General features: G+C 35.4%; 2 protein-coding genes across 4 annotated transcripts; one reads left to right on the top strand and one right to left on the bottom strand.

The window, feature by feature from the left end:
• Positions 1-886: 886 nt before the first annotated feature.
• LOC306866428 (dihydroorotate dehydrogenase (quinone), mitochondrial-like) lies at positions 887-11953 on the bottom strand. 3 transcript variants are annotated; one of them, XM_079411643.1, is made up of 9 exons: positions 11887-11953; positions 11154-11366; positions 9489-9688; positions 5165-5247; positions 4730-4917; positions 3629-3742; positions 3393-3546; positions 3094-3253; positions 887-2982 (listed from the first exon to the last, which is right to left on the bottom strand). In XM_079411643.1, the coding sequence occupies exons 1-9, from the start codon at positions 11902-11904 to the stop codon at positions 2901-2903; spliced, it is 1212 nt and encodes a 403-aa protein (XP_079267769.1). In that variant the 5' UTR covers positions 11905-11953; the 3' UTR covers positions 887-2900. The 3 variants fall into 3 exon arrangements, 1 of the variants encoding a protein (XP_079267769.1); XR_013783940.1 differs by having other exon boundaries at positions 2529-2982; positions 3094-3260; XR_013783941.1 differs by having other exon boundaries at positions 2537-2982; positions 3094-3272.
• Positions 11954-13214: 1261 nt separating this feature from the next.
• On the top strand, positions 13215-24722 carry LOC306874928 (polycystin-1-like protein 2). The gene is made up of 21 exons (XM_079425263.1): positions 13215-13590; positions 14356-14502; positions 14665-14771; positions 15259-15321; positions 15801-15941; positions 16079-16182; positions 16263-16380; positions 16898-17026; positions 17258-17477; positions 17612-17793; positions 17882-18112; positions 18938-19039; positions 19124-19302; positions 19952-20086; positions 20586-20788; positions 21229-21431; positions 21524-21656; positions 22014-22200; positions 22523-22739; positions 23764-23848; positions 23938-24722. The coding sequence occupies exons 1-21, from the start codon at positions 13266-13268 to the stop codon at positions 23982-23984; spliced, it is 3258 nt and encodes a 1085-aa protein (XP_079281389.1). The 5' UTR covers positions 13215-13265; the 3' UTR covers positions 23985-24722.
• The last annotated feature ends 923 nt before the right edge of the window (positions 24723-25645 follow it).

Below are 25645 nucleotides of genomic sequence, written 5' to 3'. Positions count from 1 at the left end.
GATCATATTTACCAAGGGTGCCGATGTTTTTGGCCATGACTGTAATTTTAAAAAAAAACAGTCTGTGAGAAGAACGCGAATGACCTACTACCTCCTGACGAAATGTAAATTCAATGGAAACTTTGCTATCCCATAAAGCTGTGAGAGAGGAGTTGTGAATGGCAGCAATGCAACTGATGCCACAGGTCATGTGACAAAGTCAACATGGCACAACATACAATGAATCTTCCTAAATGTTCAGAATTAACCTCTGAAATTTTCTTCTTTTTCTTAAATCCACCTATAAATCGCACCTTTTCCTGAAAATATCCCTAATGTACCTGCTGAACTTTGAGAGATGACAAAAATGAGAGGTTCTGTCTGTTCTCCAATCTGAACAAAAAAAATTTAATTTATTCTTCAAAAAAAGTCTGACGCACATAACATCACTTAATACATCACACGTAAGATCACTTAAGATCACGCATAAGAGGTGTTTATACAGCATACTAAAGAGGGAACAATAATCAGTGAATAAGATCATCGAAAGTAACTTTTAAAAAATAATAATTTATCATTTTCACACCTCTTTTGCTAGCAGTGGCTAAGATGTTTTGTTTACATGCTTTGCATATTTATTTGTGTATGTGTGTGAGAGTGAGAGAGAGAGTAAGCAACATAAGAGTGAGTAAATTTGGACAAAACTGTTCATTTTGGTAGAGCAATTGTTTTTAAATATTCAATATCAATTTAATGCACAATTTGTGAATTTGTGAACCCCACCAAATGTCTTCTGATTAATTTTTTTGTATGTCTGGTTAATATTGAGAAGGGGTAACGAACAGCATACAAATCTTTGTGGCAGCAATGAACATTAGAGCAACACAACAGTATTTGGAGTCATTTTGAGGAAAGTTTCAAGTTTAATTTTCTTTACTTGATTCACTAATTTGAGAGGTATTCATGACAAACAGAAAGAAGATAATAAAATCAAGTCAGAAATAGAATGGTCAGAGTCAGAACACTTGATGTGGATTTAGTGTTTCTGAAGATGGGTTATGGGCATTTCTGAATTGTCTTCACATTTTGTTACAAACAGTGATTGGCCAGGTTGATTTGGAAATGTTAACACAACAGAGGGAACACACCTATCCAACCAAGGATTAAAAAAAAAAAAAAAAAATGGATTTGGTTGCCTCATGGAAACAGTCTTTTTTTTCCATGAGGTAAAGGTAATGGTGATTTGTTTAGCTGCACTTGTACTGTAGTAGCAGTGTGTATTTGCAAGGTGTAACATTTAAGCACTGCCAATTATATGGCCTTGTTTCCATAAAGCTTTGGCTCCAGCTTCTTAAGATTTAGTACTTTACAATTTAAAAGTACTAAAGACACGTATCTTATAGTTTTATTTCACGGGACTGATTTGTAGGCTTTCCAAGTATGAACTTCTCATTTTAGGCCCTGCCACAGCATTTAATTCTGGATTTCGACTATAGGCCATTCCAAAGCTTCAGCTTGTATGTTCTTGCATAACCCAACTGTGCTTCAGCTTCAGTACATGGACAGATGTCATGAAGAGCTCTGATGCAACTCTGTGCATTTCAAGGCCTTCAGGTTATGCTGCAGCAAAATGTTCTCAAAATAGCACACTGCTTTTTCATGTATGCTGCTTTAAAAATTTAAGATTTGCTATATACATATTTAATCCAAGGAGATGTCAAGCCTCTCAGATGTCAGGACATACAGAAACTGTATGTAATAACATGACATTTGTTGACTTGTATACTATAAAGCACATTTACTGTCCATTTTCATCCAGTTAATGAATGAAAACAGAAAATGTGTGTGTACTAATATACTACACTATATAAACATTAAGAGTAGTATGCCATAATAAACAGCCATTTTTAATGCAATGCCATTTGGTCAAAGTCACTTGCCCTCCCAGGGTGTACTGGTATCACTTTGCTTATAGCAAATTGTAATGCCTTTTTCAATGGGCTACGACAGAGTATAGGATTTAGCTTGGTCTGCCTGATAGGTGTAGCACATACAACATTTGCTTTAATTGGAATAATAAGAGCAGTCATTTTTTTCTTTATACTGGCACTGCTTACTATGGTAGTCATCTTACACTGATACCTACCATAGGTTTATCAAACAGCAGAAGTCGAATTTCCATCGTCATTGCATAAAGGCCATCCTCATTTAAATATGACTAATTTATACACAAACAAAAGCTTCCAATAAAAGAGGGATTGAGATATAGTAGGTAGTATTCTGACAGTCATGTGACTTGTCACATTGGTGAACTCCACACCTGATCTATGTATATGTATAAAAAACGATAAGACTTGATGTGCCTTGAATCTTTGTCCAAAGCGAGTGTTTAAAAATTTGAAACATTTTCCATTATTGATTTCTGTGCATAAATATATTTTTTTGATAAAAAATAAATAAATTACAAAACGTTTTAAATTTAAAGTAAAAAATATGAGGAAAAGATTACAGTTAAATCGAATGGTATGTCAGAGAAATTGACTGAGGCTGGGAGTTTATGTCATGGATTTAGTCACGGTCTAGAGATACAAACAAGATGTAATGAAATCAAATGCATAACCACTGTGATTAGTTTATATACAAATCTTAAGCAGTGCACAACATTTATTCAAATTCATATATTTCCAAAACTCTATATCATTACCAAGAATTCATTTACAACACCAACAAGGCATAAGTCATGTCACATAACATGCCTAAAACACAATACATTTTTATGTAAGAGGTTCCAGTCTTGTAAATAAATGCTTAAAAGAAAATGTGGAACGAGACCAATGTGCAACAGTAAATGCAGAATGTTAAGCATTATGAGCAGCCAAACTCTCTGAAAACACATCACATCTGGTGTGTGAACCTTCCTTTTAGGTCTGTGGTTTTGCAGTTTTCTCTGTTGCTCTATGATCAGCACCTACTGCCTCTGCTACACATGTAAAACCTTGAGCTCTAAAAAAACCCAAAAAACAGAAACAAATCAGGAACAAATGTGTTTAATACCTTTTTGTTTCTTAATACCTAAAAGAAGAAAAAAGGAAAACAAAACATTAGTATACTCACTTTAGTAGATCATCCAGTTCTCTTTTGATCTTTTTGACTACAGGCGGACCCTGGTATACTAGAGCCGTGTAGAGCTGCACCAGAGAAGCTCCTGCACGGATCTTATCTAGGGCATCCTGTCCGTTGGCCACTCCACCAACTCCAACAATGGGTAACTTCCCTAAAATCTCACACAAAAGCTTATTTCCTTATTAACCAAATCCACTTTGTACATTTCAATCTAGCAGTAGAAAATTCTAAATAAATAAAATGTGTAAAGATTAAAAATAAGGCTTTGGCCTTTTAACATTTAAGCGTACCTTTTGTCAATGTGTACATTTCTCGCACTGTTTGAGTGGACAGCTCTTTCAGAGGTTGACCACTGAGGCCCCCTATTTCATGTTTATTTGGGTCTTTTAGAGTGTCTGGCCTGGAAACAGTGGTGTTGGAAACCATCAAACCATCAACACCGACCTGAAAAACAAAAACTTTCCAATCTTCTAAACGAACTGGGCACACAATGTTCACATAATCAGTTTAACCTGTGAAGACTGACCTCCATGATGACCTCAGCAATGTCTTGCTTGTCCTGTGTCGAAAGATCAGGCGCAATCTTCACCAGAACAGGCAGTCGGTTCTCACTCCGCATGGAATCCCGCTCTTTAAGCACCTGAATAACCACCAACACCAAATGATAGATTGGAAAAAGAAAATATAAAGCTGAATAACACTCAGGTCAACGTATTAACTCGGTTTAGTCAATCATTTGTTTTAATGCAAGATACAACCTGTCTCTGACTAAACAGATTTCACTTTTGAAGCAAAAGATTTCACTTACAAAATCTAGACTTACTGTAGTGCAGTGGAAATGATATAGGACTAAATTGAACAGCTGTATATAAATACACTTCACACTTTAATCAGCCATTTCTTTTCATATCACTTCTTTTTAACTGTTACTGCTGTGAACTTTTAGCTTTCACGGATGCCCACCATTATTTCTTCATTGATGGTCATTGGCAAATAACATTGTATTCTTACAAAATAAAAATAGTTTGAAACACCACTTGAGAATTTTTTATTTTATAGCAGATGATTTCATATACCATCATGGTATAATGTATTGACAATTGTGATTATTTGTCATATATATGTAAATATTATTCTGAGAGAGATGGACAGAATGGCAGAAAGGAAACAGTTTGGTGTGATGCTACTTTTCACCTGTAGAAAAATATACATACAAAGATACATGTTTTTTAGTTTATTTGATTCATATTTATATTAAAATATTACTTTTATTAAAATATATTACTATAATTTAATCACTAGGTTTCTGTAAAACACAAGATTAATTTTACACCTATTGGTAGAGAATTGTTATTAAATTTTGCCCATATTTGTGCTACGTTTGGTGTCAATGGCCAGTATGTGTCATGTCAATGTGATTTGTCTTTAAATGGAATCATTTTTGTTGGTTTGTTTTTGAACATTATTTAGAAAAATCACATACCCATTTAAGAAAAAAGCAGTATTGGAAAGATATCATTAAAATTGTATCAAAATGTATCAGTACAGTATCGGTATTGAATTTAAAAAGTGTGGTATTGCCCATCCCTACTTTATATATGCCTTCATCACTGCAATGATGAACTACCTTGTCCAGAAGATGGCGCAGTTCTTCCTTGCCCTGTAGGTCTCTAAGGCCAGGAGTGTTGGGGCTGCTAACATTAACTACTAGGTAGTCAGCGAGAGGGCCCAGTGTCCGCACTCCCTCCACATAATCTGACACCGCATCTGTAGAAAGCTTGTTCTTCCCCAGATTGATGCCAAGAGGTTTACCTGCTGATATTGGAAATGTATACTGTTACAGGGCTGTATTTGAATCCAGATGTATTCAAATAAGTAGGAAAAAGTACTGAATGTCTTTGTTATTTCCAAAGCATTAAGGGAAATTATATTATTTAAAGATATGTTCACAGTCTTGAGAAAAATAAAAAAAAATATGTAACCTTATCCCCAGTTCCTCACATAAACCTGCTCCCTTCAAAGTAAATGCAACTAAAATGAGGAAATTGTGTTTATGATTTACCTTTCGTTAGTTTTGACTGGATATTCTTTCTGGCTTTCAACCTTTCTTGCAGTGCAGAAAGGCCACAACTGTTGAACCCATATCTGAAATACACAAACCACACTAAAGGTATAATACATGAATTATTAGTGAAATATTTACACTATACAAAAGCATTTGACATTTACAAAATAAATACCATGGTTTGTGGACACACTGGGATGGCAGATGGTATTCGCTGTAGTATCATGTACACTCACCGGCCACTTTATTAGGTACACCTGTTCAATTGCTTGGTAACACAAATTGCTAATCAGCCAATCACATCCAATCACATGGCAGCAACTCAATGCATTTAGGCACCTAGATGTGGTGAAGACGACTTGCTGAAGTTCAAACCGAGCATCAGAATGGGGAAGAAAGGGGATTTAAGTGACTTTGAACGTGGAATGGTTTTTGGTGCCAGAAGGACTGGTCTGAGTATTTCAAAAACTGATCTACTGGGATTTTCACACACAACCATCTCTAGGGTTTACAGAGAATGGTTCGAAAAAGAGAAAATATCCAGTGAGCGGCAGTTGTGTGGACGAAAGTGCCTTGTTGATGTCAGAGGTCAGAGGAGAATGGGCAGACTGGTTAGAGATGATAGAAAGGCAACAGTAACTCAAATAACCACTCGTTACAACCAAGGTATGCAGAATACCATCTCTGAACGCACGACACGTCGAACCCTGAAGCAGATGGGCTACAGCAGCAGAAGACCACACCAGGTGCCACTCCTGTAAGCTAAGAACAGGAAACGGAGGCTACAATTCAAACAGGCTCACCAAAATTGGAAAAACGTTGCCTGGTCTGACGAGTCTCGATTTCTGCTGCGACATTCAGAGGGTCAGAATTTGGCGTAAAGAACATGAAAGCATGGATTCATCCTGCTTTGTCTCAACGGGATATTTTCTTGGCACACTTTGGGCCCCTTAGTACTCAATCCAATAGAGCACCTTTGGGATGTGGTGGAACGGGAGATTCGCATCATGGATGTGCAGCCGATAAATCTGCAGCAACTGCGTGATGCTATCATGTCAATATGGACCAAAATCTCTGAGGAATGTTTCCAACACCTTGTTGAATCTATGCCATGAGGAATTAAGGCAAAAGGGGGTCCAACCCGGTACTAGCAAGGTGTACCTAATAAAGTGGCCAGTGAGTGTATATACCATGATACTGGAGTTTGATGATAATAAAATACCCCATGGCATTTCCTTCTGACAACACCACTGAATTATGGTAATAGTACAATATTCATGTATCAGGTTGTAAATACCAGGTAAGTAAATTAGATTTCAATAATAATAAAGAAAAGATTTTCTGAAGAGTCACTAATGTTTTCTGGATTGTTGCCAAAATTTTACTAGTTTTCTAGGAAGTTGGTTTTTGAATAAAGTCAAAAGACCCCTCCATCAGTTTAAGTCTTTTTAAGTCTTTTAACAATTGCTTTTAAACATAACACAACTGAAGCCATCATTCACGTATGTAGCATAAACAGTAATGATGCTACAGTTTAAGATGTAGGTTTTGAAATATTGTGGTTTGTTCAAATCACAAGCTTGAAAGAGAAAGTCCAAACTTCAACTTTCAAATGGCAAACAGCATTTGGCATTCAAAACCTGCAACATGGACAAACACCACTCATTTACTCCATCTGGAGGGACTCCACCCATGAATGCCTGTAAAGAATCTGTACACAGCACTAGCTGACGATATTGGTGTATGACTAATATCAATTATATATATATATATATATATATATATATATATATATATATGTTTTTTAATATTAACATCAGAAAATTTTACAGACCAAAGACATTCTTATCATTATTCACTTATAAAATAGAAAACCTCGTCAAGCCAGAAATTCAGATTAAGTTCAAACATATTCAATGTACTTTTTCAAATATTTTCCATTTGGAAGAAAATTCACTTTCACGGAGTATTAATAAAAAAACATGTATCAGTGTGTAGTGAAGTTTCAGAAATGTTTAAAAACATAAACCTGTATTCACAGGACTGATAACAGCTATACTAAAACTATACTCAAGCAAAGTGCATGACTGAATGCAATACTGGAAGCTTTCTTCAGGCGAAACTGACACGTCTGCATTTGCATATTCTCCATGATGAAAATAAACAGTTTGTGTGACAGAAATGCGAATAAGATGCAAATACCTTTTTTAAAAAACTAAATTATGCAATCTTTCACCAACTACAACTTGGCTCACCATGACAACTGTACTTTTTGGATAATTGATAACATGATTTAGCAGTTTTTTTTATATAGTATATTTTAATAGTTAAATTTATTTTGTTCCTTTTAAAATAGAGCGAAGTGTTGGGTTCTATTATTTATTCTATAAGTCATGGAGTTTACTCTTCACAGAACATAGTACAGTACTCGGCATAAATGGGTACACCCCTCTGAACAAATACAAAATACTTTTTTTCTTAATGATCACCAAGACAATTTATGGAAAGATGACAAAATTTATTTTTTTAAACATATACAGAGAAAATATCATTAATATATGAAAAATAAGTACCTCCGTCAATGTTTGTTCAAATAAAGTGTCAAAGAAATTAGTACATCCTATATTAAATTTAACAAACGTGTTCAATCATATTCTAGTAATCAGTCCTCCATAACTTTATACTTGTATAAAGTGCATAATAGTAGCATATAAAGTAGACTACTCTGACCCTTCTTGGCATTGAGTGTACTACTTCATGACAAACTGTCACATCTGTCCTGTTTAACTCCTGGAGGATGACTTCCTTAAACGGGTCATCGGATGCCCATTTTGCACAAGTTGATATGATTCTTTAGAGTCTTAATTAAAAGTCCCTAAAGAAAATTTCTCAATGGTAGTGTAAAAAACACCTTTTTAAACCTGTCAAAATCAGCTCTGTTTTTAGCAAGCCATTATAGTCCATGTTGCTTTAAATGCTAATGAGCTCTGGTCATCCCGCCCCCACTCTTCCGTGGGGTGACTAGCAGTACTGTTTACTTTAGCCGCGAAACTGGCTAACTAGCACATTATTAGGAAAGGCCATTTGCAAAGATTCATAAAAAAAAAATCTTCTGTAGATGAAGCTGGACCACGAATGATTCGCATGAACATAGACACATTTTGGCAGATCGAGATCGACGAATTCACTTCAAAGTGAAAATTGCGTTAATCCTCTTCAGCGGCTCAGATGTCAGGAGTAAATGACGACTGCTATATTCATTGTTACAGCCAACAACAAAACACCTCAATCGCTTAATCGGAGACATCTTGTCTTCCCCTGCACCGGAGCTGACCCAATGGGAGACAGCTCTCAGCTCACTCAGGGTCTAAGGTAAGACGGCCTTGTCAATCAACTATCATGGGAGCGGCCTGTGCAGAACTACGTCATTCTGACAGGAACCTCAGAATGGCCTGATTTGAGAAAGGGGATTTTAAAATAGGGATTAAAAAAAAAAAAAAACACTGGGTGGATTTTTATCATTATAGGATGGATGTGTACACACACTTCCGAATCACATTTGTTCAAACAATTTGAAAAGTGAATTTTGCATCCGATTACCCCTTTAAATGTGCCAGTCTTTGTTGCTCAACTGCTTCTACGAAATCCTCTACATTTGCTTAAGAGTGTTAGAATTGGGTGAAATACTGAAGGTTTTTCACCTTGGGAGAATGTGTATAGTCATCGTAATTCTGAAAAAATGGCCAACTACGCAGGGAATAACGAGACTGTAGAATCTTCTGTTTCAAGTTTTTGAATTGTCTGTGAATCAAACTGTGTGTGAATTCATGACAGCATTGATAAAGAACAAGTCCCTCGCAACTTTAAGACTCATACATTCCTATAGAAGAGCTTTACTACCATTGGACTTCACTGTGGGAACCAGGCACTTCTCGCTGCACTCCTCCCCTAGCAGCGCTAATGCCATTTTGGTGGATGTACTTATTTTTGAAACAACATTTTAGCACTTTGATAAGATCTCTCTTTGATAAACTCCTTTTTTCCTAAATAATTCTGAAATGCTTCTTTGGTAATTGATCAAGCACACTTGCTTGAATATTAAATCTCCAAACAATCCTAATGTCTTCTAAGTAAAGAATAATTGATTAATTCCGAGAGGGGTGTACTCATTTATGCTGAGGGATAGTGTGAATCTTACTGAGGTGGCTAAAGACAACCCAAAGATACCAAAGACAAAGGGAAAACTCTCTTTAAATTATAAAGGGTAAAAACGGACATCAAAAATTCAAAAACTGTCTTTGTAGCAGAAATGTACGCATACCTGTTAATGACGGCTTGGTCTGACTCCAGTCTAAACACGCGTGGCTTTGGGTTGCCATCCTGTGCCTTCGGGGTTACAGTTCCCACCTCCACGAAACCAAAGCCCAGTCTATAGAGGCCATCCACTGCCTCACCGTGCTTGTCAAAGCCTGCTGCTAACCCAACTGGGTTCTGGAACTTTCGACCCATCACATGCACTTCCTGATGGAAATAAATAAGAAATTAAATTTTTCTTAAGAAATTAAAATAAAAAAAAACACAATGTCCAGACCAAACCGATACAGGTTTTTCCAATTACCTATACCGATATCTAGAGTGGCCAATATAATGTTCATACACTATATGGCCAAGTATGTGGACAACCACTCGTGATTACAAAAAAAATATATCTTAATGCTTACTGGCAAATCTTACAGCACACAGTGGCATTCTAAAGAACATGACTGGCCAGCACAAAGCCTAGACGTGGAGGTTAATTTAAGAAGAAAAAAAATGTATGGCTGTACAAACGAGGAAAAAATATTAAGTGATTGATTACATTGGTCAAAAGAAAGAAAGGTGTCAAATTTGCCGTCACTACCTCAGCCTTTGTATTAGAAACACTCATGCAACAGCATTAACAAATTTTCTGTAATTTAATGTCAAAGTGAGAAAACACAATGTGAAGTGTTATAAATGTACATTATAGGGTTAATTCACCCCAAAATTAAAATTGTCATCAATTACTCACCCTCAAGTTGTTCCAAACCCATAAGACCTTAGTTTATCTTCGGAACACAAATTAAGATATTTTTAGTTAAATCCGAGAGCTTTCTAACCCTGCATAGCCAGTAATGCAACTGTAATGTTCCCAGACCCCAAGAAGTAGTAAGGACAAAATTGTCCATGTGACATCAGTGGTTCAACTGTAATTTTATGAAGCAGCAAAACTGTAAGCTCATCAAAGATTTAACTTTTAGTATTGAAATTTGCATATAGTACAGGCTATGTAATTATTCAGTAAAAACAATTTTTGAAATGTAATGCCGTAGCACTGAAAAAACAACTTTTTGTGCCAAAAAAAAAAAAAAAAACTTCTTCACATCACCCTAGGGCACCATAACAGAGAGCATCACAACGTTTGTGTGTGTTCCTCTGCAAGTAAACAAGGTTTAGCGCATGCATGTTCCACGTCAGCAGCATCACATGGATGCGTTAAGTGCAGAGGTAAACTTGATAAAGGAAGACGTAATTTTATGAAAAGAATTGTTGAATAAAGACGTTACTTTTGTTTTTTCAATGCACACAAAAAGTATTTTCCCTGCTTTGTAAAATTACAGTTGAACCACTGATGTCACATGGACTATTTTACCGATGTCCTTACTACCTTTCTGGGCCTGGGAACATTTCAGTAGCATTGCTGTCTATGCAGGTTCAGAAAGCTCTCGGATTTCATCAAAAAAATATCTTAATTTGTGTTCCGGAGATGAATGGAGGTCTTGCGGGTTTGGAACGTCATGAGGGTGAGTAATTAATGACAGAATTTTCTGGGAACTATCCCTTTAAAATGTAAAAATGAAAATCTAACACAACTAGATTTATGATTTTAATAACTATGGAAATGCATAATCAGTCTGTGAAATGGATCCATGTAGCAAATTGATCACAAATATTTTAACACACTGACCAGTGAGGCAGGGTCCTTGTAGTTGTTGTAAGGCACAAGTCCTAGACCAATCACCCGAACAGCAATGACATGAGCCGTCTCTGCTCCCACAAACCTCTGCAGCACAGGCATGAGAGAACTGGCATAGAAACGCTCGTCTCCAGAGGCTGTGAGGTATCCCAGGAACAGGGCACTGCCACATCCTATGATCTTTAAGGCATCTTTCGCTTGTTTCTGCAAAGATTAAGAGAGGACACTTAATCAACAAGAGACAACACTTTTTTTTCTATCGTAAAAAAGCTCCAAATTGTAAGCTCATCAACGATTTAGCTTTTAGTACTGAAATTTTGAAATTTGCATATAGTACAGGCTATGTAATTATCCAGTAAAACAATATTTGAAATGTAATACCATAGCACTGAATGTCACCATATTTATATATTTTGTGATATTTCAATGTTCAAAATACCCAAGGTATTATCCCGAATTTTTGTTTTTCTTTTTTTGTCTAATGCATTTAAGTTACCATAGCAATCAAATAAACTGAGACAATTCTCCTGATTTCAGGAGATCACAGAGGGTTACTGTCATTATAGTCACACAAACTGGGGAAAACAGGAGCTGATTCAACGTAAGACGCAAAACAACAAAAAGTACCACTTATTTATCTGTAAATGCATGCTCTGCTTGATCAGACGACACTTTAAAAAAACACAAAACTTTATCTAAGAACAGCGATGCATCGCTTATTCACCTTCAGTCGTCCCGCCATGAGTGTTGTGTAACTCCATCCAAACGTGTTCTTTGCTCACTTCCTGAACGAGATCTCGCGCGAATGAAGTAGAGGCGAGCCCATGGGAGCGAAATTCATTTTTAAGATATTTGTTTTATAACACATCTAAATGTGTGATATGTGAACATTGAGTGGAATTACTGTAACATTCAGGAAAGTTATCATAGTTTTAGTGACACTGACATAAATTATAAACCAAGTATGAAAAAATAGTTTTCATGTAATTAGATTTTTAACAAATATGTACCAAGGGGGCGTTTTACGTTACCCCACCTATAAAATGCCCCCCAGTCAAACAAAGCAATTTGCTTTAAACATTTACAGCAAAATTGTTAGCTTATGCTAACTGGCTAGCTAACTAGCTACAATTCTAACTTGTGGTAATTTATCAATTTAAAGTCCAAATATTTTGATTCGACCAACTAGGTAGAATACATTTGATGGAAAAACTAAGGATTTGAACTACAGTAATTGCTCATTGCCCACTGGGGGCGTTTGGCCCACTTGAGAAAATATATTTTTATTTTTATTAAATAACAGGTACTCCCCATCTACAGGCCCTGCTGTTCTCATATCATATATAACTGCAATGTTCTACAAAACAACAAGCTTTAAAACCCTTTTTTTCTTACTGTTGAAAATGAGATCATTTACTGTGAAATCCATCACCAGTGTAAGCTTCATGGTGAAAACTTCTAATCACTCTTGTCAACGTAGTCCATCTATCTTGACTTTATCTTGAGGTTATTTTGGGAAAAACAAAATTGGTGGTTCCTAATAGGCATATACGAATATAATATTTTAATAAAATACTTTATTAGGCTATTTAATATATTTAGTAGGCTACTAAAATTATATATTCTTCTAAGAATTAAAACATTTCATGTTCTAGGACCAGAGAGTAGTTCCATAACTTTTTTTTATATTGTTCTACAGAATATATAAAAATTCCTCAGAATTACCATCAGTATTGCCAAAGAACGTTTTACAATGTGCTCCTCCTTATTTTTCTATTATACAGTGTTTAGTAATTAGTAATACAGAGGATGACAAAGAACTCGCAGGTACCATCATCACTGCACATCAAAATGTCTTTATTTCACAAATCTGTGATCATGGATAACAATGTATTGGAGGTTTTTGGAATGGAGAGTCTTGGTTTAAAGTCAGATTTTGCATGTATTTGAGTGCCTGCTCCCATTTCCCAAATGAAGTTAGTTCACATTCACTGTTTTCACAAAGTGAGATTTCAGATTTGCCTAAGATGTACGTAGGCTCCCTGTTTTTTAGTCCACACAAACTTTCCTTGACTGAAGGTTGCTTTTCAGCTGTTACCAGTCATGGCTTTCTCGAAGCAAGTGCTTGTTTATTGTTGGATTTCAATTTTTTTGATGCCACTTACAACTTGTCAGGATGAATCAGAAGAAAGTGGACTCGAGAAAGATGATTATGGCAGCAGAGTTCTGGAAATTCATGAGGGAATAGCGTATGAGTTTGTTCAGGAATCCATGCCATGGGCTGAAGCCCACGAGAGATGTGAAAAACAAGGGGGACATCTTCTGAGGGACTTGAATGTTGAGATTAAGGAGCTCATACAAACCCAGTTCACAGAATCTGGACCATGGTGGGTCAGTCGGGAGCTGATGCATAAAAAGTCCATCAGCCGTGAGTAAAGTTCACAGTTTTCTGCCTGTAGATTGTCTATACTTCTTTGCTCTTACTATATAACAAGGAAAGTCAAACCTGTGCCTAAAATAGAAAGGGCTAATAGATGGTGTAAGTGAAATGTAAAACGCTGCATCTTGTAAACTAGAAATCTTGATTTAAGTTTTGGGTTGCACTTTAGTTTAGGGACCAATTCTCACTATTAACTAGATGCATATTACTAGCATATTGGCTGTTTATTACTTATAAAGCACTTATTCTGCATGGCCATATTTGACATTTCTACCCGATACCTCAACTTAACAGCTACCTTAATAAATATTAATGTGCAGCAAATTATGAGTTTATTGAGGCAAAAGTAGTAGTTAATAGTGAGAACCAAACTAAAGTGTGACCAAGTGTGGTATTCCAACGACTTCCTGGAGTATGAAGGAATTAATTTGATTAGGCAAGGCAAACTGATGTTAGTGCAGTATTTTAGCAGATATCATAATGTTCATAACACACAGCTTTGCCTAAAAATAAAGGTTCAATTAGTACCAATAAGGCCTGATGCTATATGAAAACATCTATCTAAAACAATATCTCCAAAGAACCGTGTAGTAATGCAAATCAAGATCTCTATACAAATATTCTTTGCTGATCCTAAGGAGGTGTAAAGAACCTTATTTTTCCTAGAATGTTTACCTTAAGAATTTATAGCAAGGAAATAAATTACACTATATCATTCATAGAGATTTTTTATATGTTTGGATGTGTTTACAGGATTTGAACCTGTCTCGAATTCCCCTGTTACAAATGATGGCAATGTCAGGAAAGATCACTTAGCTTGCACCTATTTAGTCAAAGATCTATTTCAGCTGGTGACCACACACGACTGCAGCATGAGCTTTAGCTCCCTCTGCACACGAGGTACAGAAACAAATCACCTCTCCTCAACACAAATATAACATAAAACAACACTGTTTGATGATGTGAATCAGAATAACTGGACAGCACAGAAATGAGATTGCTTGCTACATATTTTCTTTTAAATATGGAACAGACTGTAATGTCGTAATTATGCCGTTACAGTTTTAAATACTACATCAAGTGAAGCACACAAAAGGAGCCGCAGAAGTCTTGCTAACTCATTGACGTCACTGGGAATCAGTATAGGAAATACTTCTGAACTTTTGATGGTCGGTGAGGTTATTCAGTAAAAGAATATGGTCCTATGTTTTATTTCCATAAAGTGGCCTCATCAGAACTGTTTTATGAAAGCAGGCCTCAGAAAATAAAGGGGAAAAGGAAAAATAGAGTTTTAAAAAAACTAAAAGGTCAAAGATCAGTTTCATTGTAGAAATTAGTGCTATACAAGACCACTTGGCATCTGTGAGCTTGCTAAAAATGGCTCGTTATATACCATGATGAATGTCTTTCATTTGGTTTACGACTGTAAAAAAGTTAACTACTTGATATTTATATAATGGACTGGACCATAATTAAACAGAGTGTGAATAATATCATTAAATAATAATAATAATAATAAAAATAACGAAAAAAAAAAACTGGACGTAGGCCTAAATTATCTACATATTTACAAGGGCTGATATACAGAGTACATTATAACCTCAGCAACAATTCATGAACTTGAGATCATTTTAACCCTTCTTGTCAATCTTGCAGAATGCCAAAACAATGTTGAAGGATTTGGAGACAACAACAGAAGAACTATCAAAGGACAACAAGGTGATTCATGCATTATTTTATACAAAATTAACATTATACATACAATTACATTATTAATCATTACATAATAATCATGCTCAAGTGTTTATTTATTTTTTCTGTTAGTCTAGCATATCAGACTTGAAATGACTTTTATGTTTCAATAACATACATTTTTAAAAATATCAAGCTTTTCATTTTCAACATCCTCATTTGTGCAAGCCTGCATGTCTGCCAGGCATTAATACATGTGCATAATCAACAAAAGTAAATGTAGTGACAACCCAGCATTGGCCCAATACGGCAAAGAACAGTATATTTAGTTGGCCTGAAACTCATGGGCAAAAATACCATCCTTATTGTTGATTCCTGCATAACACCAATGATAATATTCTCATTGCTTCATAATCTTTAAACCATAATATTTCATTTATAATTTTTCAGCATAGCACATTGGTGTATCGATGTAAATTGTTCTCTATTACTTCTTTATTGGATAGATCACATACCTGCGAAACATATATGATCACCTCCAAAGGAGTACTATGACTCCTGACAAATTTCAGCTTGATGAAATTATGAACAGCACTGCGGCCATACTTTTGTACTCACAAGAGTGTGAACCTGACAACATGGATGATGTAAGTCAAGTTCACAAGTTATCAATGGATTGAATGATTTTGAAGCTGATTATGTCTCTAGACAAATGGTTTACATTGTTATAGCTTTTCAACTGTGAATATTTATTTTTTCTCTTCTTCTTCTTTTTTTTTAACAGCTTGAGGAACTCATCACTCTTGCCGGCCTCATTTATGGAAAGACTGTGGCTGTTAACAGTGACATTGTCAAGGAAATTTCAACAGGCACTATTTATGTCACAAGGTCATTATTAGTCGAATGATTACTGGCCTTTGTTATCATATGCAATGGCTCATATTTAATGTATAGCTGTGTCTCCATAGTCAAGATTCAAGCACCCTGGGTGCAAAAACCATTGGCTCAACAGATGGAGGGCTTTGCAAGCTTCCATCTCTTACTGCAATGACTGGTCAGCTGCCATCAGGGAATGTCAATATGCAGGTTTGTAACATCAAAATCCTGATTTTAAACCCAAGTCATAAAATCAGCTACATATTTATTTATATGATATATTATACATTTATGGAATGTACACTCTAAAAAATGCTAGTTTAAATACAACCCAGCATGTGTTCTGTCCAATATTTACCCAGCGTCGGGTTGTATTTTACCCAGCATTTTTTAGAGTGTAAATAATAATATTTTTTACAGTAGTCGATCTAAAATCTAAATTAATTCCATTTACTTTCTTAATATAATACATATGTCTGTTCTTATTGTGCTTGATTCATCAGTGCACATTATTCCAAAAGAGACGAAAAAGTATTTATTCCTAATAATTAATCCTGTAACTTGCTTTGCCTCTAAAATGATTTTCTTTTCTTTTTTTTTGCTGACCTGTTCAAGCAGTCCTATTATTTTTAACCACTACTCTGTCATATATAGACCATTTACAATAATTTCAGACCATTACAATCACAATCAAGCTTTGAAGAATATAAAAACTTCATTATTACAGCTCTTCCAATTTAAAGAGAATCCATTGGAAACTAAGTCCAACGAAAGCATCACTGGAGCAACTTGCAGCTTTTCTTTGCAGAATGGAAACTCTACATTGAAATTCACAAATCTTCCAGAGAACATTGAGGTGAAAACAAATAACTGAACTCATTTTGTTACACATAAGTTAGAGAACCATATTGAACTCACTTCATCAATTTCAAATAAGTGAACATTGAACATAGAAGCATTTGACTTGCTCTATGATATTTGTAACGCACTATTCTGTGTAAAGCTCCTTTGAAACAATAAGCAGTGTGATAAGTGCTTTAAAATTATTTATTGAATTAAGTAGCTACTGATGATTCTCTTTGTACAGATATATCTGCCTCGGCCTGAAGCCCCTGAGCCTGAAGTTGTAGATATAGCCTGGAAACCAGGGTTTACTGTCACCTCAACATTCAACATTTCAGACGTGAATGTGACTGTGGTTATTACAGCAATGCCAAATCGAAACGTAACTCTCAGGTTTACTTTGCACCCACCAGAGGATGCAAATGCCACCTATTTGAATCAAAGCACTAATGTAACCTACAAAGGTAAAGTTTGGAAAATAAATGAACAAAAATGAAAAGTTCACATGTATTATTCAAAGACTGTTGCTACTGTTAGTAAGAGATAGTGACTAAATCATCATGAGATTAACCTTTCTCCTGTGTTTTTTGTGCAACAGACAATTATCGCTGGCTGATCACCCCTGAAATGAGACAGGGAATTGAGGGGGCTTGGAAGGTGGCATTATTACCGACTGATTACTCCTCAGACGAGATGCTGACCTTTAAAGTGTCTGTTTTTGTAACCAAGTGCCTGTTTTGGGACACCGCCATTGAAGCCTGGAGTAGAGAGGGCTGCATGGTGAGACTCCATAATACTTGCTCATTTAATAATGTATATTTAATATACAGTCTTTTCATGATGCTTATGATATCATGTCTATCCAAAGGTTGGTCACAATACAATGCCGAACCTAACTCACTGTTTGTGCAACCACACAACATTCTTTGGGAGCTCCTTCTTCGTGATGCCCAACCAAGTTGATTTGTCCCAGACGGCAGCTTTGTTTGCCACAGTAAATGAGAACTACATAGTGGTGGTTTTACTCAGCTGCTTCTTTGCCCTCTTCCTGGTGGTTGTAATGTGGGCCTGGTATGCAGACCGCAAAGCTCTCAGAACGGTACAGTATACTAACATTTACTCTCCTACTTACACTCATGTGGCTTGTTGAGAAGAGAGGTGCTATGACCAACCTTTCAGTTTTCACCTAATGGACGATAAAACAGCTAAGAGTGATGAAGCCATTAAGATAAAGACGTTCATAACCCTAAGAGCAATTATTTAAAAATTGGTATGTAGCTTCAGAAAAAGATAAGAACATTAAGTATTTTTGGAAATAAAAAAATTATAAGAAAATAGTAACTGAGAATACTATTCTTAAGAATGTTATGAATCCGGCCCCAGAATATGAAGATGTTTATTTTTTCTAATTGAGCTAACAAGTAAAATCACATTCCCCTTTTATTTAAAACAGCCACTGAAGTGCATTTCCAAGTAAAATATAATGATCATTTGATCTTGTGAAGAGAAGTCTCTTCAGTCCCCTAGTCTTTAACTTAAACCAGTATGCTTTACTTATGTCATAATCATCCTTGAAGACGAACTAGAATTAATTAGACTAGATAGTACAGGTAAAAGGTTTCAGGATACTGGTTTCAGTTGAATAGAACTACAAAGTGTTCTAGAGCACTACATAGTAAGACATTGAGAAATATGTGCATGAAAGTTACAGATGTTTGTTTACTGTGTCTTGTCAGTCAGTCAGTTTCGAAATCTAGGAGAAAAGACACTTATAAATAAGTTTTTTACTTTCAACAGAGTATGATTTTATCTAAATATGTTGACACATAACAGAATTTCAATGCTAAACTGATTCCATTGCCATTTATACACCAAGATCCTTGATAAATATGCCTGTAATGTGGTAAAATACCTGTGTCCACAGCGTAAGATGACTCTGCTGGAGGACAACCATCCATGTGCCATGTACAACTACCTAGTGAATGTGCAAACAGGCCACAGAAGAGGGGCTGGCACCACTGCGAAGGTGATACACACTGTGGCTATGTGCTTGCTTTCTCAACTGTGATATGTTTAAAAGGTGCTTAATTCAAGTCTATGTCTTTGTCAGGTTATGACGACCCTCCAATTCAAAGAGGGGCAAAGTGAACAATACAATTTGTCTGACCCTGAGAAGCCAGTGTTTGAGAGAGGAGGGGTGGATGTGTTCCTGCTCAGTATGCCCTTCTCTCTTGGAGAACTGCAGAGCATTGACATATTGCATGACAACTCAGGTGGAAGCCCTGACTGGTAGGTGTCTACTTGTCCCAGCTTTTGCATGCTTTTTCGCAGAAACAGAGTACACTTTAAAATGAAGCGAGTTCTGTTCCTTTTGTATTTTATTCAATCTTAACAATTAAATTCACAAACATGTACATTAATAAAACACAATAAGAATTAGCATTTAAATAAAAATAAATAAGTCCATAATAAATAAACACATTTAAATCTAGAAGAGTATGTTTTTTGTGTTAAAACTTGAAATCTGTTGAAGCTACAATGATACTTTGAATTAAAGGCCAAACCATTAGAGTTTGTGACACGTGATAGCTCTTGGAAGCTCTCCTTATCCTTTATCTGATAATGTAGATGTTGATCGAAGAATGCTTTCTGATTTCATTAAAGAAGGTCCAAATGCTAATTTACTTTCAAAATTCTTCCATAATCTTTGGCAGAGGTGTCCAATCCTGTCAGTTTTAAGCGTCAATCCTAATCAATCACAACTGGACAATCTAATCAAAGTCTTTAACATTACTAGCAACATCTAAGCAAGTGTGTTTGAGAAGGTTGCATAACGCTGTCCCTCTAGGAGCAGGACTGGACACCCCTGAACTATGAAGTAGTATGCGTATGAATGAATTAGGTTGCATATGTCTCACATCACAAAATCTTCCATCAGGTACTTGGATAGAATCATGGTGCAGGATTTACAGACACAGGAGGTCACACACTTTCTGTGCTCCACCTGGCTGAGAGGTGAAATATGCAAGAGGACCTTCAACTCAGCTAATATGAATGAAGTTGCAAGCTTTGGGTAAAAACTTTAACCTACATTCTCATGGAAACTACATCTAATTATTAAAGCTATACCTGCACTACCAGTCACTAGTTTGAACATGCTCATTCAGTACTATTTTCCACATTTCAGATTTATAGTAAGGTCATCAAAATTATGAAATAGCATTATTGGAAAAATGGGAACGATGTAGTGACCAACAAATCGAATGAATCAAATTAAAAAAGTACTCTATCATTTCAACTTCTTCAAAGTAGCCAGTCTTTATCTTATTGCTCAGACTCTGGACATTAGGTCAAGAACAAGAATTGATATTATTGTTTGGCTTCATTAAGATTTAGAACATTTTGATCTGAAATGTAACTTTTTCTTTATTGAACTGTTTTATGAAAACAATATCAGCACTATATTCAGTACAACATTCTCTATAAGCCTTTAAAACAACAAGAGCCAATCTTTCTAGTTCTTCACGTGTTTTTAAATAATAATTTACCCTCCCTACCAACCCCCATCCCAGTAATATCTTCCAGACCCGGACATCTTCTGGCTTCCGGGATGAGCACATTTGGGTGTCAGTTGTGGACCCCCCACGGCGCAGTCCATTCACGCGTGTTCAGAGAGTGTCCTGCTGCATGTCTCTGCTGCTCTGCACCATGGCCATTAACATCATGTTCTGGAACCTTCCTGTTGATGAAGAGTCTCCTGTCCTTCTAAAGATAGGTCAGAAAACTTCCCTGCGGCATTTTTCATTTTCTAAAATTATGTAATGCACAAATGCGACGCCTCCCTCTCAACACCACTCTGGTATTTTTATGCAATGCGTCATGTTTGAGAGAGTCATGCTTTGAGGGAGCATGTTTTATTCAGTTGCTTATTCATTACACATAAGCATTATAAATATTATAAAAAATAAAGCATAATAATGTTAGATAGTTAAAGGGATAGTTCACCCAAAAATGACAATTCTGTTCCAAACCTGGATGAATTTCCTTCTTCTGTTGAACACGAAATAAGATTTTTTTGAACAATGTGGGAAACTAAAAAGCTGCTGGTAGCCATTGACTTTCTTAGTGACAGAATTTTCATTTTTGGCCGAATTACCCCTAACAGTAGCTTTTACTTTTATAAATGTACACAATATATTTTCTTGGATATTACAGGCTCTTTTGAACTGACATGGCAAGAGTTCATGGTAGCCATAGAGAGCGGCCTTTTCATGTTCCCCATCAACATCCTGATCATTACGATCTTCAGACACATCAAACCACGCATTCTCCTGAACAAAGAGAAGGCTGGCTCCTCCAAGAAAACAACACCAGCTGCTGCTGTTTCTATGAACACTATTAGAAATGTTCTTGCAGAAGTAATTCTGAAGCATAATAATTGTGTTGCAATAATACACACTTGTGAGCAATATGTAATTATTGTAAGTGAATGCTCTGTTCCTACTCTTAGGAAACTGTAGGACTGTTAAATCATCTCAGCAAAAGCCCGAAAAACATGTTGGCTTCCAAAGAGATAAGAGAGACCAGTGGCGATCTTTTCTGGGCCCTGAATAAAGTGAATGACGTCCTTCAGATTATGCAAGGTTGCTTGATCAGTACTACATACATTTAATTTCTATGTGTTCTTAATATTTAGCATTATGTCAATGTCATTTTCTCATGATACATGTACTCAAAACAAATCAGTGTTATTTTAATATCATTACTATTACAGCTTTTATGAATAGTTTGAAATCGTTATTTTATATTTTCCATTTTCATTTGAAAGTTTTAGTCATTTTGTTGTGTTTTTGTCATTTCATTAGTTTATTTACTTTACTAAAAAATGAAAATGAGAAATGTTGCCTTGTTAACTAACTAAAATACAATATGTTTAAGTATTTTTTTATCAGTTAAAGTTCATTTTAATTCAAGTAAATTTTTTGTGTGTTCTCATTCAGTGGAAAATGTTGGTGATCCTCACTGGTCGTACTGCAGCCGCTTTGTGTTCTATTCACTGAGCCACATTTCTAACCTGCTGGAGCATGTGGGAGAAAAGCTTAACGAGGAGCTTCGGCAGGCATGGGTGACAGTCGGTGTCCTGCTGAAGAAGGCTGAAATGGCTACTCTCCAGCACGCTTCCCAAAGGTCAGGACTGTCACCTCTGCAGACATACTCCTATTGTACATGTATTAAAAAGACAATTCATTTTTACAAGAAACTTAAGACCTTTTAGGATTCCTTTGTCCTTCCATATTCTTTCTAATCTCACATTCCTTGTATGTTCTTCTCACCCGTTTTGATCGATTACTAGTCTGTAATTCACTGTCAGTATCAATTCAACACATGAACTGTTTAGTTGCTAGAGCTGGTTCTTTGAAATATACAATAATGAGCAGATATTCTTGTTGATGCAAGAATCGCGTTTCTTCTATTAAAACAGATTTTGTTTTTGTTGTTGTTGTTCCAGCCAACCACTTGTGCAAGTGGAGAAGAAGAAACAGGGTTGGTGGTTGCCTTGGTGGTTTCTCTTTATTGGTTGGTTCCTGCTTTTTGCCATGAGCGGTATTTCCACCTTCTTTACCCTGCTTTATGGCTTCCAGTACGGAAGGGAGTCTTCCATACAGTGGGTGATCACTCTTACATTATCTCTCGTCCAAAGCATCTTCATCTTGCAGCCTCTTAAGGTAAGAACCAGTGGGGTCTTCTCAACAGAAGAAGAGACTTTAAGGAATAGCTCGCCCAAAAATGACAAATGTCTGTTATTCTCTCCTGGAACACAAAAGGAACACTGAAGAATGTTCATGAGGCAGTTTTTTTATTTAATTTTTTCACTCAACAACAGCATACAGTGACCAAAGGCTGTCAAGACCAAAAAATGGTAAAATAGCACCATAAAACTTGGCTCGTTTGTGGGCTACACATCCAAGTCTTCTGAACCCATACATTAGCTTTGTGTGAAAAATCTCTGCCAGAGCTTAAAAATGCATTGACATCAAGCATTAAGCATTTATGTTAAACTAAAGTATACTTTAATGTGATTTCTGTTGAAATATATTTCTATTTACACTTAACACAATATTTGTAAAGAAGAAGTTGGAATTTAGTACATTTAAAATATAATAATTAACCTCTAAATGTTATAATGTTGAATAACATACTAGAGTTAAAAATTATAATCAAGTACTTTACATGTTTTGGTTTGTTAGTCAATGCATTAAAAAGTGTACTTCTTTAAAATGTAACAAAATATTATTAAAACAATGCACTTTAAAGTAAAACTTTTAATTTGACATTATTACACAGTGCACTTTTTAATAGTGTGTAAAGAAACATAGTCATTTTTACATACACTAAAGTGGCCTTTAATTTGATATAATAACTGTTTTATTCATTGTGATGGATATTATCTGTTATTAAAACACCATTTTAAGATTTTAAGTACACTACAAGTGGACATTCACTAAAATTAGGTGCATTTTATTTTTAACAGTGGTATGCTATTACTTCTTGAAAAAGACTAGTAAATTAATAACGTGTTCTATCTTAAGTGCTGAGAAATTAGTATAAATGAGTGAATACATTATTTTTGGGTGAACTATTCTTTTAAACAACAGTCTCAGTTTGCTCTCTATTTAATCTCACTGATGTCTTGGAGAAACAACTGAGATCTCATATGTGCTTTCTCCTCCTAACTGTTCGGGGTGACAGGTGATATTTGTGGCGATCTTCTTTGCCATGATCCTGAGGCCAGTAGCTGTGGAGAACAACGAGGAGGTTGAACTGCTCCTGCAGGGTGAGGACATGCACACCAAAAAACAAAAGAACTTCGTTTCTCCCAATATCAAACAGTGTTCTCATTAATGTCTTTTTGCCATTTTACAGAGCAAAAGGGAAAATGCGAAGAATACGCTGGGAAGTCAATATCCTGATTACATCTCACCTCGGACTCAAATTGTAAAGGAGGATGCTTGATTTGAGAAGTCATCAAACTCACCCAATTTTATTCTAGATTTTGGTGTTGGGAACAGAGGATGCAAATGATTGGCGTCTCACTGTCTCTTGCAGATTATAATCCATTTGTGTCGGCAGACTTTATTTTTCATGTTTATATTTGAGTAATTATTACTATGTGTACAGATCTTTGTATCAAAATCTAGCAACATATTATTGATTTAGTCTATACTGTTACAATAACAATGGTGTATAGTTTAGCATACTCAACTTTTTCTTTACTTTTTGTTTTCTGATCAAATCAGAAAAAAAATGATTATGGCAATAATGTCACTTAAAAAACTGTCAAATTGAGATTCGCACAAGGTAATTTTTTTAAGAATTACTGTCTAACGATACATGACCATATCTACATTTTGGTGGGCAGTATCATTCTATACTTTTTTTTTATTTACTACAAGAGCAGATTCTCATTTCACTCAAATTTTGGTAACTGTTCAGTAAATAGTACCGCTGTGTCTGCTGTAATTGTTGAGCTTTGCTTAATGTCATCTCAGTATGAGGGGTAGGTCAGTGTCAATATTGAAACTATATTACATAAAAAAAAAAAACACTGAATATTCTCACTATATGTCTCAGTTTCATTTATGTAATTTATAAATACTCTATAAAATGTATTTTAGTATAACTTCAATAAATAACCTATTTTCCAATGCATTTCAGTGTATCAATCAAAATATATTTGATGTTCAGTGCAATTATTATCAACATACTGCAATTTTCAAATATACACTGTTTAACAGTTTTTGCTGCTTAATATTTTTGTAAAAAACATTAAGCATTTTAACAATGAACAATTTAATAAATGTAAGAAATGAATGAATAAATAAATGAAATTTAATAAATAAAATTTAATAAGTCCTTGCTGAATAAAATGACTGATTTTCGATACCCAATCGAAAGAAAGAAAGAAAAATCTTACCACAAATTTTTGAGTGGTAGTGTAACACCACAAAATATAAAGCAGCAAAAGCTGTTTTCAACATTCATAAAAATATTAAATGTTTTTTGAGGAGTGAAGACAGAAATTATGGCTGCTAAAAATTCTGTAATAGTTAAAAATATTTATATCAAAAATAGTATATATAATCAAAATAGTTCGAATATATATTTATTGATCAAATAAATACCTCCTTGGTGAGCATAAGAGACTTATTTATAAAAATAAATACATGTTTGAAAAGTAGTGATTATATAAAAAAAGCATTTTTAACCATGGACTACATAGTTTGTTTTTACGGTTAGTTAAAATAAACAAATAAATCAATAAATCAAATATAGGCTATCATGCACCACGTTATAGTAATCATATACAAAGACTCTTTGCACAGCCATCATTTACTCATTTTCTATCTAACGTTAGATAATACTATAGTTTCAGTGGTTGACAATTGCGAAATGTTCTAAATCAGCTAGTAAACATTTAGCTGGTACTGGCAACGCAAGAGCTTTTTAAAAATAACAGGATTTATAGCTGCCGATTATTCCCTCACCTTCTCTTCAGCTCGCTGTTATGTGTGTCACATCCACTCATCCAGCCGCAGCCTTCACTGTGTTCTCTCACCGTGTCCTGCTTCAG

Source organism: Barbus barbus, assembly GCF_936440315.1.
Source record: "Barbus barbus genome assembly, chromosome: 1".
Classification (NCBI taxonomy): Eukaryota; Metazoa; Chordata; class Actinopteri; order Cypriniformes; family Cyprinidae; genus Barbus; species Barbus barbus.
The sequence above is the reverse complement of the archived record's forward strand: the minus strand, read 5'-3'. Positions and strand labels throughout refer to the sequence as shown.

Bases quoted from the DNA above. Each gene is read 5' to 3' on its own strand.
- LOC306866428 (XM_079411643.1), bottom strand. The intron at 5,248-9,488 runs GTATGCGTACAT...TGTGTATTTCAG, and splicing joins GACCAAGCCGTCATTAACAG to ATATGGGTTCAACAGTTGTG. The intron at 3,743-4,729 runs GTAGTTCATCAT...GTGGTTATTCAG, and splicing joins TGCGCCATCTTCTGGACAAG to GTGCTTAAAGAGCGGGATTC.
- LOC306874928 (XM_079425263.1), top strand. From the start codon at position 13,266: ATGGCTTTCTCGAAGCAAGTGCTTGTTTATTGTTGGATTTCAATTTTT. The intron at 16,381-16,897 runs GTTTGTAACATC...TCATTATTACAG, and splicing joins CAGGGAATGTCAATATGCAG to CTCTTCCAATTTAAAGAGAA. The intron at 22,740-23,763 runs GTAAGAACCAGT...TCGGGGTGACAG, and splicing joins TCATCTTGCAGCCTCTTAAG to GTGATATTTGTGGCGATCTT.